The sequence below is a fragment of the Leopardus geoffroyi genome, chromosome E1 (assembly GCF_018350155.1).
Source record: "Leopardus geoffroyi isolate Oge1 chromosome E1, O.geoffroyi_Oge1_pat1.0, whole genome shotgun sequence".
Lineage (NCBI taxonomy): Eukaryota > Metazoa > Chordata > Mammalia > Carnivora > Felidae > Leopardus > Leopardus geoffroyi.
The window spans coordinates 39,023,144-39,038,787 of record NC_059330.1 but is presented as its reverse complement, the minus strand read 5'-3'; the positions used below and the strand labels follow the sequence as shown (position 1 = coordinate 39,038,787).

Sequence of the window (15,644 nt, the reverse complement as noted above, 5' to 3'; positions counted from 1 at the left end):
TAGGGCACCTGGAACATGGAAGAACTCAAACTTCCACTCTTCCAAGTTCCAGGCACTATGTGGCAAGTCTTAAGAGGCTGGCACTTTTCCCTCATCCACATTTTAAAAGTCTTTCCAGACTTTCCAGACAGAACAGCCCTGCTGAGGGGCCCAGCACACTGAGAGGCGGTCCCGTCTCCCCTCTCCCCTCCCTCACCTCTCCCTCAGAGAAACAGAACGGAGAACAGCAAGCAGCTTGATTCATAGACTTTATCAGCTTTTTCTCCAGCCAGCGGCTTCTGCAGACAACCGAGCCTGTACGGTACACACGGTTCACTCTGGCAAAGCTGGGGAGCAGCGGGGCAGGCATCACGGCTGGGGGCGGGAAGCAGCGAAGACTGGACCAGTGGGCCCCAGTGCTTGAGGAGGGTTGTGGGAGCTGCCAGAGAAGGCTGCTGCGTGGGGTCAGGAGGAGGGCGACCCAGGGAGAGGAGGGCGCGTGTTAAGCTGCAGGGAGGAAGCAGGGAGCGGGAGGGGGGCCTATGGTCACCGTCCTTGGGGGATGGAGGCAGTGGGACACAGTGCCGGTGTATGTATGGGGGATGAAGGGTCCATAGACATCTTTTGTGGCAGGAACGAGACAGACCACTGTATAAAAGGGACTGTACAACATAACCTATGATACAATGTTTACATATGATACAAGGCTCTTTCCCTCTTTGAGTTTTAAAAAATAAATTTACAATTCCAGAGCTTTTGGTAAAAAATATATACACCCTCAGAGCAGGAGCAGCAGCTGTTTTTGCTGTTGCTGCTGCTGCCTCTTCAGAAGAGAAAGAGGTGGCGCCAGAAAGGAGGGTGAGGCTGTGCCAGGGAACCTCACCCGGTAGCTGCCAGGAGCCCTGCGCCCCTCAGCCCTGGAGGCCCGTGTGGGAGAGGGAGGGGAGACAGAGAGGTATTAAAGGCATCACCACAGTCCAGTGTGGCCTTTACGGTCTCAGCCATTCCCTCCCCTCACTTCTGTGGGCTACCTGCCCAGGGACAGGGGTCTGCCCCACCCCAGCTCTGATGGGGAGGACCAAGGGGGAGTCAACACAGGGAGGAGGATAGAGACCATGTTGTTGGTGTCCCACAGAAGAGCCAGAAGGAGGGGGATGACAGCTCCCTTCTTAGCAGTAAGACACCCCAAAAGAAGGAGTGTGGGCAGCAAACACCCCCAACTCCTGATACCACCACGTCCCACCCCGCAATGCAGAGGGAGTGTCCTGTAGGCAGCTTAGGCCTGTGTTTCCCTGAGCATCTCTTACCCTCTCACCAGAGCCCACCCAGAGACCCTGGGGAGGCGTGAGTGGAGGACTCCCAAGGGCTGACAGGTAACCCCTTCCCCCTCGCTGCTGCCCCCTGCCCCACGAGCAGCTTCACCCACAGGCTTGGGCACATGGGGCAGCACAAGGAGCTGAGCAGGGAGTGGTGGGGGTGGGGACAGCACCCCCCACCATCACAGGGCCAAGTAGACCAGGGTAGCACCAAACAGAAGGACCCCTGCTACACACAACACTCTCCCTCAGTTACAGATGCGCTGCTGCTTCTTAAAGGGGACAGGTGCACACACACACGCGCGCACGCACACACACACACACACAGACACAAGGGCAATATAATATTCCAGGAGGGGTGCATCCAGGGGTCCCAGCCCTGACCAGGGAGAAGCCGGCCACGGGTGGAGAGGAAGGCTGCCAATCCCTTCCACAGTTCCGCTCTGTCTCACAGACAATGTGGGCAGCTTTCCTGTCTGCGTGGGAGGAGGAGGTTGGAAGCTCCATCTCTGGAACAGACCTCGATGAGAGGGGGCAGAGGAAGGAGTGTTCTGCCCCCCATCCCTGCGAGGGCAGGACCCAGCAGAGTGCGGTTTTGGCTTGAAGGAGCAAGGGGGAGAGGACTTCAGCAGGATGAACAGGCTTATGAGCCCAGGGGTAAGTCCATCCGACTCTTTCCTGAGGGGCAGGAAGTTGCTCCAAGGGAAAGATGTCAGAGGTGGGTTGGGATAGCGTGCAAAGTGCTTGAGTGCCAGGTGCCCAAGGACCCTGGTGGGGCACTGACCAGAACCTCTGTTCTCACTGACTATTAGCCTCCAGCTTGTAGGAGAGCTCGAAGAGGAGGTTCTGGTTGTCGATGACCTGGAACTGGCGCACATAGGCCTTGGTCTGCAGGTGGTGGGGGGATGCCTCCATATCCAGGCCTGGAGGTGTGACAAGAGAGAGGCCTTCAGGCTCCCAGCCTCCCTTCTTGCTCTACATGCCTACCAGCCAGAGAAGAGGGGTGTGGACTGGGACAGGAGGGTCCCTAGAGAGGCCAAAGAGAGGATGGAGAGCTGACAAGTTTAAGGAAATAAAGAATTGAGGATGGTCTCCTCCCGGAATCCTCCCGCTCAGTCAAAGCTCTACCTGTAAAGCTCTTAGAAGCCTGGGTACTCACAAAGGGGCCGGCTCCGGTATTTGCGGATTGTCCTCACCTTTTCAGCCACTGAATGCTGGGAGATGACAAGAAATGAGCCCTAAAAAGGGTACAGAAAGATGCTCCCCCCCTCTTATGCTCCCCCTGGTCTATTCTCCAACTCTGCTGGTTTGACTCCACTCCCTCCAGGGTCTAATTCTGGAGGGTCTCTGAAGAACCAAAGAAGGGGTGTAATGGGGCCGGTGAGGGGAGGTAGAGTTGCCCCCCCCCCAGCTCCCTGTCAGCTTTGTGGCCTGTGGGCGTGTTGCCACAGCAATGGCAGAGGGACGGTCAGGAGTCTGTCAGGCAAGCTGGGCACCAAGAAGGAAGGCTGCTGTCTTTAGGGGGCTGCCAGGATGGGGGTGGGGGGGAAGGATGCCAGCCCCTGCTCCCGGGCCAGGGTAGGCCGTGCCACTCACCAGCTTCTCAATGTTCACCAAACCATCAACAAGAGTCTTACTCCCCTCATGCAGGAAAGTCAGGTCTAGGGGAGGGAAGAGAAGCAAATGTGAGGAAGAAGAGAGGAGATCCAAAGGGCCCTTCCTCCCCCACGACCCCTCAGTGCGGGGCTCCTCTCCAGTGGGCATTCAGAGCTAAGTGACAGTGGTTGATAGCCGGAACTGGGGCACAGAGACTGTGGCCAGAAGAGCATGGGATTGACTCTCACCTTTGAGGATCAGAGGCACAAAGGGAATCACAGGAGGTTTCATCTTGGAGATGACTTCTCGGTAGCTTTTGTGGTTCCTGCAGGGGTCCTGGCATTCCGCAGAAGAGAGATTAGGGGACACATAGTCCCAGCGTACCTCAAAGATGCCCCCTACTCCTCCCTCATCCCCCTGCCCTAGATCCATCTCTGATCAGAGAGAGGTATGTATGGGTGTCTAGCTGGGGGTGAGATGGGGAGGAGCTTGACTGTCCTCCCCTCACCTCCAAGGCAAACAGGGCAGCAATCCACCCACCCTTCCCCCTCCCAGCATGCCAGGGGAAGGGTCTTGGGCACTAAAAACCTTAAAGGCAAGCTTGAGGAGGAAGGTTTGTGGGAACAGAGGGTCTCTGGGGTGCAAGCCCAGGGGCAGATAAAAGAGCTGAACCCACTCACTGTCAGGTTCTCAAATTTGCGGAACAAATTCTTGAATTTCCCAGGCAGCTTCTGCAGAGTTTGAAGGAAGGAGAAGGAATGTCAGACTGGAGCTCCTTGCGTTTCAGGGCAGCTCTGGCCAATCCCCAGGTGTCAGAGGGGGAAAGGGCCCGGCTATCTTGCAAGGGGCTGGCAAGCTGGTCTGGTGGGTAGGGAAATAGAATCAGCCCTTGGTGAGGTCTGGGGAGCTTGAAGCAGCCCGGAGGAATGAATTATTCTGGGGAATTCGAGCCTCTGCGTTGGCATTGCCACGCACAAGGGGCCTCACTGAGCGCTGGCTGGAATCCAGCATCCAAGTCTGCGACCTGGCCTGGGCTGCCTGCCCCCCTCTCTGGCGGGGATTCCGGCTTTTTACTAATTTGCACAAGGACAGGGCGCATTAACCTAGCGGCGTGCCCCGGGCCTGGATCTGCCAGAAGAGGGCGCCTCCTTCCGCCTGGCACAAAGGCTCCCTAAGGGCCAGCCGCCCGCGGGAGGCAGCACTGGGGTGAGCCCGGCAGGCCAAGATCCCCGAGCCGGGCCAGCCCAGGCGGGAGGAGAGGAGAGGGCAGCCATGCATCACCTCCCAGGTGAGCCGCAGGCGGCTGACAGCGGCGTTGTCCAGCCCCATGACCACGGCGTAGAAGGACAGCAGGTCCTGGTTCTGCTTGCAGCTGCGGGGGTGGGAGGCGAGGTCAGCGCGAGGTGGGGAGAGGGGGGTGGTCTCCGCGCTCCCCCTCCGCCGACTGGCCGCACTCACATGGCCGCGATCTTGAGGAACTTCTTCAGCAGCTGCGCGCGCTTGCCCGGGGCCTCGCACAGCAACACCTCGGTGGCCACCCAGTGCGTGACCTCGCTGCAGCGCTGCAGCAGCAGCTCCAGGTTGGCCGTCTCCCGGCGGCCGCGCTCCCCGTGGAACACGTAGTCCACGAATTCCAGCTGCACCCACGTCAGCGTGGCGGAGGGGCCGCCGGGGCGTGGGGGATGTGCGTGGGCGGGAGGCGGATTGGACCCGAGGAGGCAAAGGCAGGAGGGCAGGGGTAGGAGGGGTGGAAAATAGAAGAAGCCGGGACAAGACGGGATGCAACAGAAATGGGGGAAGAGGGGAAGCACCATTAATAATACTCTCCCATCTACTGGGCGCTTATTTGGTGCCAGGTCCTCGAACCATCTGATAGACAGTATTGTCACTGCCTTAATTTCTCTCTTTAGTAGAGAATATTTTAAAGATACCTTATCTGGTTAGACCCACTTTACTAAGGACTCTCACTTTGCTGCTTTTTTCAGATTGGAGACGTAAGGCTTAGAGGGTCTGGGGGTGAATTGCCCGAGGGCACCCTGCCAGCCACCTTCTAATGCAAAGTTCAGCTGCACACATGGCCCGTCTCCAGGACCCCACGTTGGCACATTTCTCCCTCCAGGCCCCCAGCCCAGCACCACCTTCAGTCCCCACCTCGTGCACACATCGAAACAGCTCCCAGTGGAAGGCAGTAAGGTGGTTGGCGACGTCCTCAGGCTCCACTCGGTGGATCTCTGTGTCTCCAGGGGAGACCTGGATCTCCTCGGGGAGGGGCATCTGGTGACAGGCAGGGACACAGGGGCTGAGCTCCACTCTGGGCTTGTGAGTTCCTGCCCCATAGTCCCTCTGGGCCCTCACTCCCAGCCAACGCCTTGTGACGGAGTTCTTACCAGCGCCTCATAGCTGTCACGGGTGCAGGCAAACAGGTGACTGTTGATGCCCAGCGTGGTGAAGACACAGTCTTCAGTCGGCTGGAGAAGGACCTTCTCTGCAAGAGAACGAGCTGTTCTGCCTCAGCCCTGGCTATCTGCACCCTCACACACCCCAGCCACTGTCGCCATCCCATCTAGAAACTCCTAACCCTGCATGGACACATTCTAGACGAATGGGACTGCTGTTATCACCAGTTTGTGCCACATTCATCTGAAATTTTCAAATAATGATTTCCGTGGCATTCGTCACCTTCTTTTACCCCCCAACATTCTTCCACAGCTCTTCTGTCATTCTATCATCCCCATGATACTGGAATATTTTTTCCCTTGCCTCAGAGGAAAATAGGATTCTGGCTACATTGCAGGCTCTCTGCCTTCCCACAGGGATTGGAGGCCCACCTTGTGTTTTAGCCTCAAAAACGTAGCCTCCAGGAGGTTAAAGAACCAGATCCCAAGATGAGTAAGAGGCAAGCACCTAGATCAGAATCCAAGTGTCTTGGGCCAGTGCTTTCCAAACTTTAATGTGCATAGGAATCACCTGGGAATCTTGTTAAAATGCTCATTCTGAGTCAGCAAGTCTGGTGGGGTCTGAGGTGCTGCAGTTTTAATAAGCTCCCAGGTGATGCTCATGTGGCTGGCCCCAGGACCACACTTCAAGTAGCCAGGGCCTAGAATCTGTCTTTAGTCATGCCCCAGAGCCCTGGGCAGGTGAGTTTCTCCTCTCCTGCCTGCCCCCCCCCCCTCACCCACCCCCCAGCCCTGCTGTTCCTGAGCCTCACCTCCGGAGGAAGCCACGGCTACCAGGATGAGCGAGTCCTCGCGCCCTGCAGGCTCCTCTGAGTACTGCAATTTCTCTGTCACAGAACCCAGAATGTCCTGCACTGACGCTGAGAGGCGGCTGCGTATGGTCACGTAAGAGTGGTCAGGCATGTAGACCCGGCAGAAGACTGGGCAGAGCCAGGAAGGTGGGTTTTATTAGAAGGCAGAATGGCAGTGCTGGCATCGTCCCCTCCAGGGCACCTCTGTTCCCCATCCCATCTCACTCCTAACCCTAAATTGGTTGGCTTCTGAAGAAGATGCTGGAAACAGGACAGGTTCTACAACATAAGGAGAATGCCCCAAATCCAGAGACCCCAGAGGGCCCTCTGAGCCACCCTGGAAGCTCTGCCCCTCTTAGTGCCCCCACTCACTCTCATCAGAGCCCCGGAAGGCCACTCGGGTCTGCAGACAAGAGTCTATCCGGCGGAAGTGGCGGAACAGTGGCTTCACCTGCTTGCTGGGCGGCTGGCTTTCCTCTGGGATCCTGACATGGACACAGCTGGGTGTCAGGAAGTCCTGCCAGGCATATGGAGTGCCAGGCAGGCAACATCAAGCAGGGACATCAGAAATGAGTCAAGGATGCACCAGTACCAGGTTCAGAAAGTGATGAAGGAGGTCAGAAGAGAGACAATGAACAGCATGGGACAACAGTCCAAGTGACCCAGATCAAATGCCACCTCTTTCATGAATTCTTCTCTGATCTACCCCACCCACCAGGAAAGGTCACTTTTTGGCTTTAACTGCCGTAGGACACTGGGCTAATATTTGTTTACGTTCGTATCTTATCTCTTCTACAAGACTGAGAGCGTTTGAGGGCTGGGCTTAGTTCTTCCTGAAATTTTTTTTTTCACCCCACAGGCCTAGCACACTACTTGGCACATGATAGGTGTAGGTCATCCGCTGTTTGCTGAATTTTGCTGACAAGAACTTCACAGCCTATGAGGAGACAGATGTGTATACAGCTACTTCTAACACGAGGCAGGAGGTGTTAGGTGATATAACAAAGGTACAAGGAGAGTTCTGTTGGTATGAGGCAGGGAGAACTTTCATCAACAAGATGGCATTTGGGTTGCCTGGGTGGCTCAGTCAGTTAAGCGTCCGACTTCGGCTCAGGTCATGATCTTATGGTTCATGGGTTCGAGCCTGCTTGGGATCCTCTGTCCCCTGTTTTCTCTGCCCCTCCCCTGCTCGTGCTCTGTCTCTCTCTCAAAAATTAAAGTAATAAAAACATTTTTAAAAATTAAAAAAAAAAACAAGAAGATGGCATTTGAGGGACACCTGGGTGGCTCAGTCGGTTAAGCATCTGACTTCGGCTCAGGTCATGATCTCATGGTTCGTGAGTTTGAGCCTTACATCGGGCTCGCTGCTGTAGCTCAGAGCCCACCTCAGATCCGCTGTCCCCCTCTCTCTCTGCCCCTCCCCCATTCGTGCTGGCGCGTAGGCTTTCTCTCTCTCAAAAAAATGAATAAACATTAAAAAAAAAAAAAAGATGGCATCTGACTTGGGCCTTGAAGGACAACAGAAAGAGAAGTGGGTATGGGGGAGTCCTTCTGGAGTGGACCACGTAAATGATGGTAGGAAAATGGGAGAGCCCAGGAGTTCAGGGGTGTATAGGGAGTGTCATGGGGGCTGGGAAATGAGGTGGGAAGCATTGGCAGAAGGCAGAAAGGCAAGGGCGTTCATTGAACACTGTGCAAGGATGTTGCAATTTTGTCTTATAGGCAATTGGGAGCCGAGGATGTTTTTGGAATAGAAGCAGGATGTCATCAAACTGGAAAGATCTCTCTGGTGTCAGTATAAGAAGGGAGAGGACACAGGGTACCTGGGTGGCTCAGTGGGTTAAGCATCTGACTTCAGTTCAGGTCATGATCTCAAGATTCATGAGCTCGAGCCCTGCATTGGGCTTTCTGCTGTCAGCACAGAGCCCGCTTTGGATCCTCTGTCCGGCCCTCCACCCTGCCCCCCCACCGCCCCGCCAACCGCCCCTCTCTCTGTTCCTCCCCCGCTCTCACTCTGTCTCTGTCTCTCTCTCAAAATAAATAAATATTTTTAAAAATTAATAAAATTTAAAAGAAGAAGAAGAAGAAGACGACGACAGGAGAGGACACAAGACCATAAGCTGAAGCCCTGGACAGGAGGCTGTGGCGATACTCCAGGTGAGAGATAATGAGGCCTAAACGGGGGTTGTGGCGGTAGGGATGGAATGGAAAGAAACTGAAGTGGTCGAAGGGATGGATGGACAGACAGACAGATGGGTGGATGGATGCAGTGGAGTCCTGAAGCGGGCTTACGTTGGCTCATGACAGCGGATTGTGAAATTTGGGGGCGATTCTGCCTACTGCCTTTTAAAAAGCCATTAAAAAAAAGTTTTATAAACTTTTAGCCAAATTATTACCACAAAAGGTAGTGGCCTGTTTTACTACACTTTGCTATTGTCTGTGCTTCTGAGGTTATTTACCTCTCTTGTATTTGTGTGGTGAAAATCCTACCTAAGCCCTGCTACTGCTCCTCTCTTCTCTGCCCAACTTCACATTCGGTGACATCACATTGGTTGCTTTAAAGCAGCCAGTGAAAGAATTTACACCATGGGAATCAGCAAAAGCTACAAATCAGGGCTTTTTTGACCCTGATGTGCTGGTTGTTAAATAGGTACCAGTACACCACTGGATCGACAAAGAAACGGATGGGACAACAGACAAGGAAGCCACTGGAGGCCGTGCTTTGTGCTACCCTCCAGCAAGAGAAAGGGGCTGAAAACTAAAACCACATTGGAGTCAAAAGGCCAGAGGCAGTCCCTGTGATAGAGGAACAAGGGGACTTCTGTCCTGTCCCCTCCCCCCAACCCATTCCCCTCACTTTAGCTCCACTGTTTCCACAAGCTGGTGCAGCCTCAGTGTGTCCTCTCGAAGGTCCTGGTAAAGGGACTCATCCTTCATAATCAGCAGGTACAGATCCTGGGGAGCAGAGGAGAGAGAAGGTGAAGGCATGGGTGTCATCCCAAGCATCACTATCGGCAAGGGCTGGCGCAGGGTCTCCATGCCTTGGAGCACAGAGGGACCGTATAAACTTAAGGCCCACAGGCATCTTCTTCCAGGTACCCAGCTTGAGGAGTATGGCTCCTTCAAAGGGGTCCCCTTCCAGAGCTAATAGCCTGCTCACCCGCCTTCTCTTCCCAGGCCCACCTTGATGATGCGGCCGGCCCCCTCTTCCTCCTGCAGCAGCCCCTGGTAGGTGTCCAGGAAATGAAGGAGCATGGCTAGACAGGCTTGCTTCCGACCCAGCCCCTCGGGGCCCTCCATGCCTCCTGCCCAAACAAAGCTGACCCCTTAGTTAAGAAAAAGCCCCAAGCAGGGAGACCTGAAGAAACGGGAAGGGAGATGAGAGGCAGTGGTTGCTTAAGCCCTCCCAAATGCTCTCTAGGCTTGGGGCCAAGAAGAAAGGAGATCCAGGTGTCCCTGGAGCCAAGACCCCCTCATGCCTCAGCCCAGGTATTTTTCTCACAGTAGGTGTGGATGGCATCCACTTGGCCACATCCATCTGACCACATCCTGCCTGTTTGAATTTCACTTGAGGATACCCTACCCGGACCCACCCAACCTCTGACTGGCCCATCACCTGGAGCTGGTAAAGGCCAATGATCCTTACCACAAACCTGACCATACCTCAGTGTAAGGCCCGGTGTTTCTAAGAGAGCCTATGGTATTCTACACAGTGGCCTGACATTTACAATTAGATCCTAAAATAACTCAGCAAGAGGCCCTATGCTTACATGAGACCCTATGAATAGCTCAGCCAGTGGCTTGTCTCTAGCAGACCTTACTAAAGCATAGCTGTGACCTGATGTTTACATCGGACCCTATAATAACTCACTGGGCAACCAGATGTTTAGAGCAGCAATCCAGTGGGGGAGAGAGGCACTCTTAATAGAATAATAACACCTTACACTTGCACAGGGCTCTGCAGTCTCCAAAGCACTCCCACATCTACTATCAGATTGATCTCCACAGCAGCCCCATAGGTAGGCAGGGCAGGTGCTATTTACCCCCTTTTACAGAAGAGGAAACTGAGGCTTTAGGAGGTTGAGTGGTCTGCCCAAGGTCACGCAGCTGCTGAGTAAAACCCCTGGAATTGAAACCCAGGTGTATTTTCTAGGGAAGAGTGGAGGCCCTGACATCACACATTGGGTAGGGGGAGTGGCTTCCTCCGACCTCCCCTTTTGCAGGCTCCATAAAAGGATATTACTGGTGTAGCTCCTGCAGAAATTTCTCCGTGGGGAGGAAGAGAGAATGGGTGAGGACGATGTCATCCAGCAGGATATCTGTAGAGATCAATTGGCACCACTGATGTCAGGCGGGCACTTGTAGGGCCCGACTGGACACTCACTACCCTCCCCCCACCGCCGCCTCCTAGAGTGAGTTCTCCTTAGCCAGGCTGGAGCCCTGGCCACCTGCCCCGTCATGCTCTGCACAAGCGCGCACGCACACGTGTGAAGGTTCTGGGCAGCCGCTGCGGGGGTGGGGTTGGCAGCTGCCAAGGCAGCTGGAGGGAAGGAGGGGGCGCCCTTTGGTCACGCCCACTTCTCTTCAATGGATGTGGGAAGCTGGTCAGATAATATAGCAAACTTGAGATCTGCCCAAAAAAAAAGAGGTAGACCACAGAAGTGTCTCTAGACAAGAAGAACTTCCAAACAGAGGTTAGAGTCAGTGGTGTGTGTGTGTGTGTGTGTGTGTGTGTGTGTGTGTGTGTTCATCCCTCCTGCCCTCCCTACTCTCTACCTAACAACTTTGAGTTCCAACTAGGCAGGTGAGAACCAGCCCCATTAAAAGGGAGAGGGAGTGACTGCCATCTCTTTGATCCCAAAAGCCTTTAAGAAGAAACCCTGTGTCCCCCAGATGCCCAGAGACGGAAGGGTTAATGATGGAAGGGTGGAGGGGAGTGGCTCTCACCACCCTTTTCCCCTCCACACCCCCATCTGGGCCTGGCTCAGCCAGTCAGCCAGGTACAAGGTCGCCCTGACTTGCAGCCAGCCCTGGGGTGGGGCAGGGCAGCCTGGCACACACAGACAAGCAGGGTGCAGGGAGGGAGCCAGGTGTCCTCACCAGGACAGGTTAGGGCCAGGTCCCCAGACACTGCCCCCAGACAAAACCAAGGCTTCTGAGTCCCTTGGCTCACCATGCCCTGGCCTCTGATTCAAGCCATGAAGGTAGAGGAGGAGAACCAACACAAGATCTATTTTAACTACTGCATTTCACAAATGAGAAACTGAGGCCCAGAGTTGGGAGGGACTTGCCTGGAGCTGGAATAGGAACCCAGACTCCTGAGTCTTTGTTCTTTTCTCGATCTGCCTGAGGCAACCAGAGTGTCGGGGTAGAGCACCGTGGGGCTGCTTAGATGTTTGTGAGCCTTTGGCTGATTTGGGAATAACTTCTGTAAGTCCCCCTCACCTCCCACACACCCTGGGAAAAAGCCAAGATGGCTTGAGAACATTGGTTATATTGGAGAATATCAGAGTGGTAGGTTAAACTAATTCTCATTTACTAACTGGTTCCCCAAACCAGTTACTCTGGGGCTCTAGCTTGCCAGCCCAGATAATAGGATGACAAGCAACTCAAGAGTCCTTTCCCAGGGGAGACCAGGCACAGTGTGTGGCACCAGGCCCCTGTGGAAGGGGAAAGACAGTTTCTCCCTTTTCCTCTTTGCCCAGCTACCTTGCTGTGCTCTTAAAGTGAGGCTGAGAGCCCCAGCCCCGCCCTCTGGCCCCAGGGATGGTGACAAGGAATAGGGATGCCCAGCATCGTTCCTATCTATCTCACAGGAGAGCTCAGCCAGAGCAAAGGAAGAGGAACATGGGGCAGAGTGGGGGAGATGCTGCTATGGGGGCTACAGTTTGGCGTCTGTCTCTTCCAAGCCAGGCTCTGGTCCAATGCACAGCCTCCCCAGGGAATGTGTCATAGAGACACAGGGTGTGTGGTGTAGGCGGGAAGTTATGGTTAGGAGAGCTGTGTGTGTCTGATATTTTTCTAATTAAATCCAAAAGGTGTCAGCTCCCCAGGGCAACGACAGCTGAGCCAAGGAGAGGGCCCAGGTCTTGAAAAAAATCTAGGGGGTGGGGGATGGAGTCCCATTCCACATGCCTAGGTCCAGGCTCCCTACATAGGTCTGAGAGCAAAGTGTGAAACCCCCACCTTGAGGCCCTCAACCAGGGCTCCCCACCCTCAGACCTTGCTGGGCTTAGTGAAATACTGAGAGGCAGAGCTAAAGACCCACCAGCCTTTTACCTCCACCACCAACCGGCAATTTGGGGTCTCGGTTTCCTCAAAGTTCCCTTAGTAGGGTTGCTGGTGGGGAGTGGTGAAATAGTATCATCTTTTAGGGAATAAGCTTCTCAGGGTGTGGCTATTATTTTTTAAAGAGGCCGTATGCTGAGGCCTACCTTGGGAAGGGCACGAGTTGGTGGAGCTCAGAATCCCTTCCATGCTGCAGGGTCCTGCTGTCTGTCTGCCCAGCCACCTCTCCCCCAACAAACACCTTCTGAGTCAGCCCCCAACTAGAATGCCTCCTTCCCCCTCAAGCTGCTAAGGACAATGCATCCCTTTGCCGGCCGAAAGGCAGCTTGGGCCTTGCGCCTGTCTGGCATTGCCCCACTGAGTGGGCCAGCCCTGTGCTCTGGGGTTTCTAGACAGAAGCAGGGACTCCGGGAACATCTCTCAGGTCTCGGGCAGCACCTCTTGGAGTGAGGGGTGTGAAGCACAGTGTGCGCTGGGCAGCTTCCATCTTAGGATGTCAGGCCTTAATTTGGGGCCACAGAAGGAGGTAGTCAACCTCAGGGACCCATGAGAGTCTGTGGGTAGAATGTTCAGGGGAAAGGAAGGGTGGCTTGAGGTTCGGAGAAAGAGTTCGCCTTCTTCTCCAGCCAGTGGGTGAGGCTGCTACAGGGAGGAAGGTGGCACAGCCACTTCCCTTCTGCAGAAGGGTCTGTTCCTCCCCTAGGCCGCTGCCCCACTTCAGCTGACCGCTCGGCCCCACACCGAGGCTCCCGCCATGGCGCCACCCCCACTCTCCAAGGGCAAGGAAGAAGAACCGGGTAACAACCCCCAACTCCGGGATGGAGGAGCCTTACCTGAGGCGGCGCTGTCCCTGGTGGCCCCTCCAGCGAGCCGCTCCAGAACCCGGTTCAGAAGATGCTCTGGCCGCTCGGGGGCGCCCAGGGGGGCCCAGGGCGGGGAAGTCAGGGGCTCCCCGGGGGACAGCTCGTCAGAGGAGTACGAGGAAGGCGAGCGCAGGGGTCCCCCTCCCCCGAGCGGCCCGGGCCCTGGCACCTCCTCAAGCTGCAGCCAACAGGGCCCCCCGCTGCCGAGCTCCTCTGCGACCCCCGCCGGCTCTCCCCCTTCCTCTTCAGGGGGCGGCTCCAGCCCCGGCTCGGCGGGGGGCTCCCGGAGGAAAGCGGGGAGCAGCAGGCGAGACACGCTCTGACGCCGCTGCAGCGGCCGCGGTCCCCCGGCTGGACCGCCGCCCCCCCCAGGTCCCCCGCCCCCGCCAGGCCCACCGCAGCTCCCCGGACCCCCGCCGGGACCTCCCGCCACCGTTCGCCCCGCCAGCTGCGACGTCTGCTTCTTCAAAAATTTCTCCAGTGGCTTCATGCCCCCCCCCGCCCCTCTCCTTGGGGCCGCCGGAGGACCCAGGTGTCCCAGGCGCGGGCGGGGGGGGGGGGGGCGGGGACACGATGCTCAGAGCCGGAGGGGCAGAGCGGAGGGCCGTGCCAGGCGCCGGACTGGGGGCCAGAGGAGCCCGAGGCTCGCTGGCCGGGGTCCAGTGGCCAGTGGCCCGGGGAGGTGCCAGAGGGAAGGAGTGTCCGCTGTTAGTGGCCCCCCATGCCGGTTGCAGCTGGCACGCGGCCCAGAGGGTGGATAGGCTGCGGGGCCAGTGCCCGGGGCTCTGCGCTCCTGGGCCGGGCTGCGGCGGCAGAGACAGCGGGCGGAGCGCAAAGCTGAGAGAGGACGCGGCGGCGGCGGCGGCGGCGGCTGCGCTCCTGGCCAGGGGGGAAGGTGGCAGAACTGAGACCGCGCCCCCTCTTCCAGTCTCCGCCCAGTCCCCGCCCCTGCCCCTCCTGGCCCGCCCCCTGGCCCGCGCGAGGCTTGAACTTGGGCGCTGGGGCTGGCCGCGAGGGAAATAGCGAAGGGCTGAATGGGATTGGCTTCAGAGCAGATGCAGAAATTAAGGGCAAAGATGATGGAGTGATTTAGCAATGGAGAGAGATTCCTGGCTTGGGGGCTTACAGGGGCTCTTAGTTTCATTTCAAAGAAGTAGGGCAGGCCTGTGGCCTGCAGACTTGGGACTTGTACTCAGGTGAGACCTACAAAGATTGCTGGTTGGGTGTCCATCACCCTCAACCCCGACACTATGCTCTGTTGCTATATTTGTGATTTTTATCTTCCTTCTATAAGAAGGACTGGGAAGGCCTGAAGTGGATTGGCATTGGCACTGGGGGCGGTGCCCATCTGCCCTTTCTGGTAGGGCACAATAGGTGGTGAAGGCCTGGCTTGTGAGAGGCAGGTGCTGGCAGGCAGGTAGGAGCCAGGCAAGGAGCAGCAGCAGGTTGTGGCAGGTCTAGTTGGGGTGAGGAAAAGAGACAGGAGGCAGAGGGGAGGAGACAAGGAGCACAAGGGCACCTGAACCCAGCCGGCAGCAGGAGAAAGCAGGACTGTGGAGATGAGTGACAAGCTCCAGAACTGCCAGCCAATATCACTTAGTGTAGAGCCCCTCCAGGGTGGACATAGCCATGGAGTAGGGCAAGTGGTGCCAATTTGCACTCTAAATGATCTTTATTCCTGATGCCTGTGCCTGGAGCATTCTGTCCCTAAAGATACACTGCCCCAGAAGGAGGTGGGTATAGAGAAACACTCAGTGTAAACACATCAAGGTTAAAGTAACAAGGTGGGGGAGTGGCACCAGGTTCCAGAGAGATTGAAGCTCCTTGGACAATGCCCCACCCCTGTTTACCGTGCAGGGACCAGGCAGGGACAGGAATGCTAAAGGCTGGGAGTGGTGGTTGAACTGCAGGGTGTGTACTCCACACGTGTCACCGTGTGTGCATATCTGGTCCTATGTGTGCTAGAGCATGTGTTTACAGAATTAAAGCTTTGCACACCCATCTGTTTGTGGATTTCAAAAGGGAACAGTAAAAGGGAAAGAGCAGTTTTGGCTAAAAAGCTGGAATAGAGATCCGAGTATCAGCTTGCTGGGCTCCCTTTATTGGATACCCTACTATCCCTGGGGTTAAGAGGAGAAACTGGCTGGAGTGGCTAAGAGCTCCCCAGGCATTTTGTGAACCAAATAAGAAGAGGAGAGGGCTCCACTCCGAGCACATGCCACAGTTACCAGATTAAGCTGGTTGCCTTGGTAACCTCCTCTCTGGGCAGGATTTGGGATTGTCAGTTAGGAAGGGGAAAGATTTGGGGAGTGTGGAGGGTGTGGGGGCTGGAAATAAAGGAGGCAGAGACACTTC

At 56.0% G+C, this 15,644-nt stretch overlaps 1 protein-coding gene and 1 long non-coding RNA gene across 2 annotated transcripts; one reads left to right on the top strand and one right to left on the bottom strand.

Annotated features, from left to right (window-relative positions):
* Window positions 1-235: 235 nt before the first annotated feature.
* Window positions 236-14,176, bottom strand: RAPGEFL1 (Rap guanine nucleotide exchange factor like 1). Its single transcript, XM_045488738.1, has 15 exons — window positions 13,260-14,176; window positions 10,379-10,457; window positions 9,322-9,457; window positions 8,996-9,093; window positions 6,511-6,623; window positions 6,100-6,267; window positions 5,279-5,376; window positions 5,043-5,165; window positions 4,350-4,528; window positions 4,173-4,263; window positions 3,572-3,622; window positions 3,140-3,227; window positions 2,892-2,956; window positions 2,455-2,509; window positions 236-2,218 (listed from the first exon to the last, which is right to left on the bottom strand). Exons 1-15 carry the CDS (start codon window positions 13,777-13,779, stop codon window positions 2,094-2,096), a joined length of 1,989 nt encoding a protein of 662 aa, XP_045344694.1. The 5' UTR covers window positions 13,780-14,176; the 3' UTR covers window positions 236-2,093.
* Window positions 3,562-5,565, top strand: LOC123603623. Its single transcript, XR_006714961.1, has 2 exons — window positions 3,562-4,179; window positions 4,877-5,565. It is a non-coding gene; the product is annotated as an uncharacterized LOC123603623 (long non-coding RNA).
* Window positions 14,177-15,644: the final 1,468 nt, after the last annotated feature.

What these genes read in the sequence shown, in the direction of transcription:
- RAPGEFL1 (XM_045488738.1), bottom strand. Translation starts at nt 13,779, where the DNA reads ATGAAGCCACTGGAGAAATTTTTGAAGAAGCAGACGTCGCAGCTGGCG. An exon ending in CTTCCGGGGCTCTGATGAGA is followed by an intron (nt 6,268 to 6,510) that starts GTGAGTGGGGGC and finishes GGCTCTGCCCAG; the next exon opens with TCTTCTGCCGGGTCTACATG. An exon ending in TGGTGAACATTGAGAAGCTG is followed by an intron (nt 2,510 to 2,891) that starts GTGAGTGGCACG and finishes GTCATCTCCCAG; the next exon opens with CATTCAGTGGCTGAAAAGGT.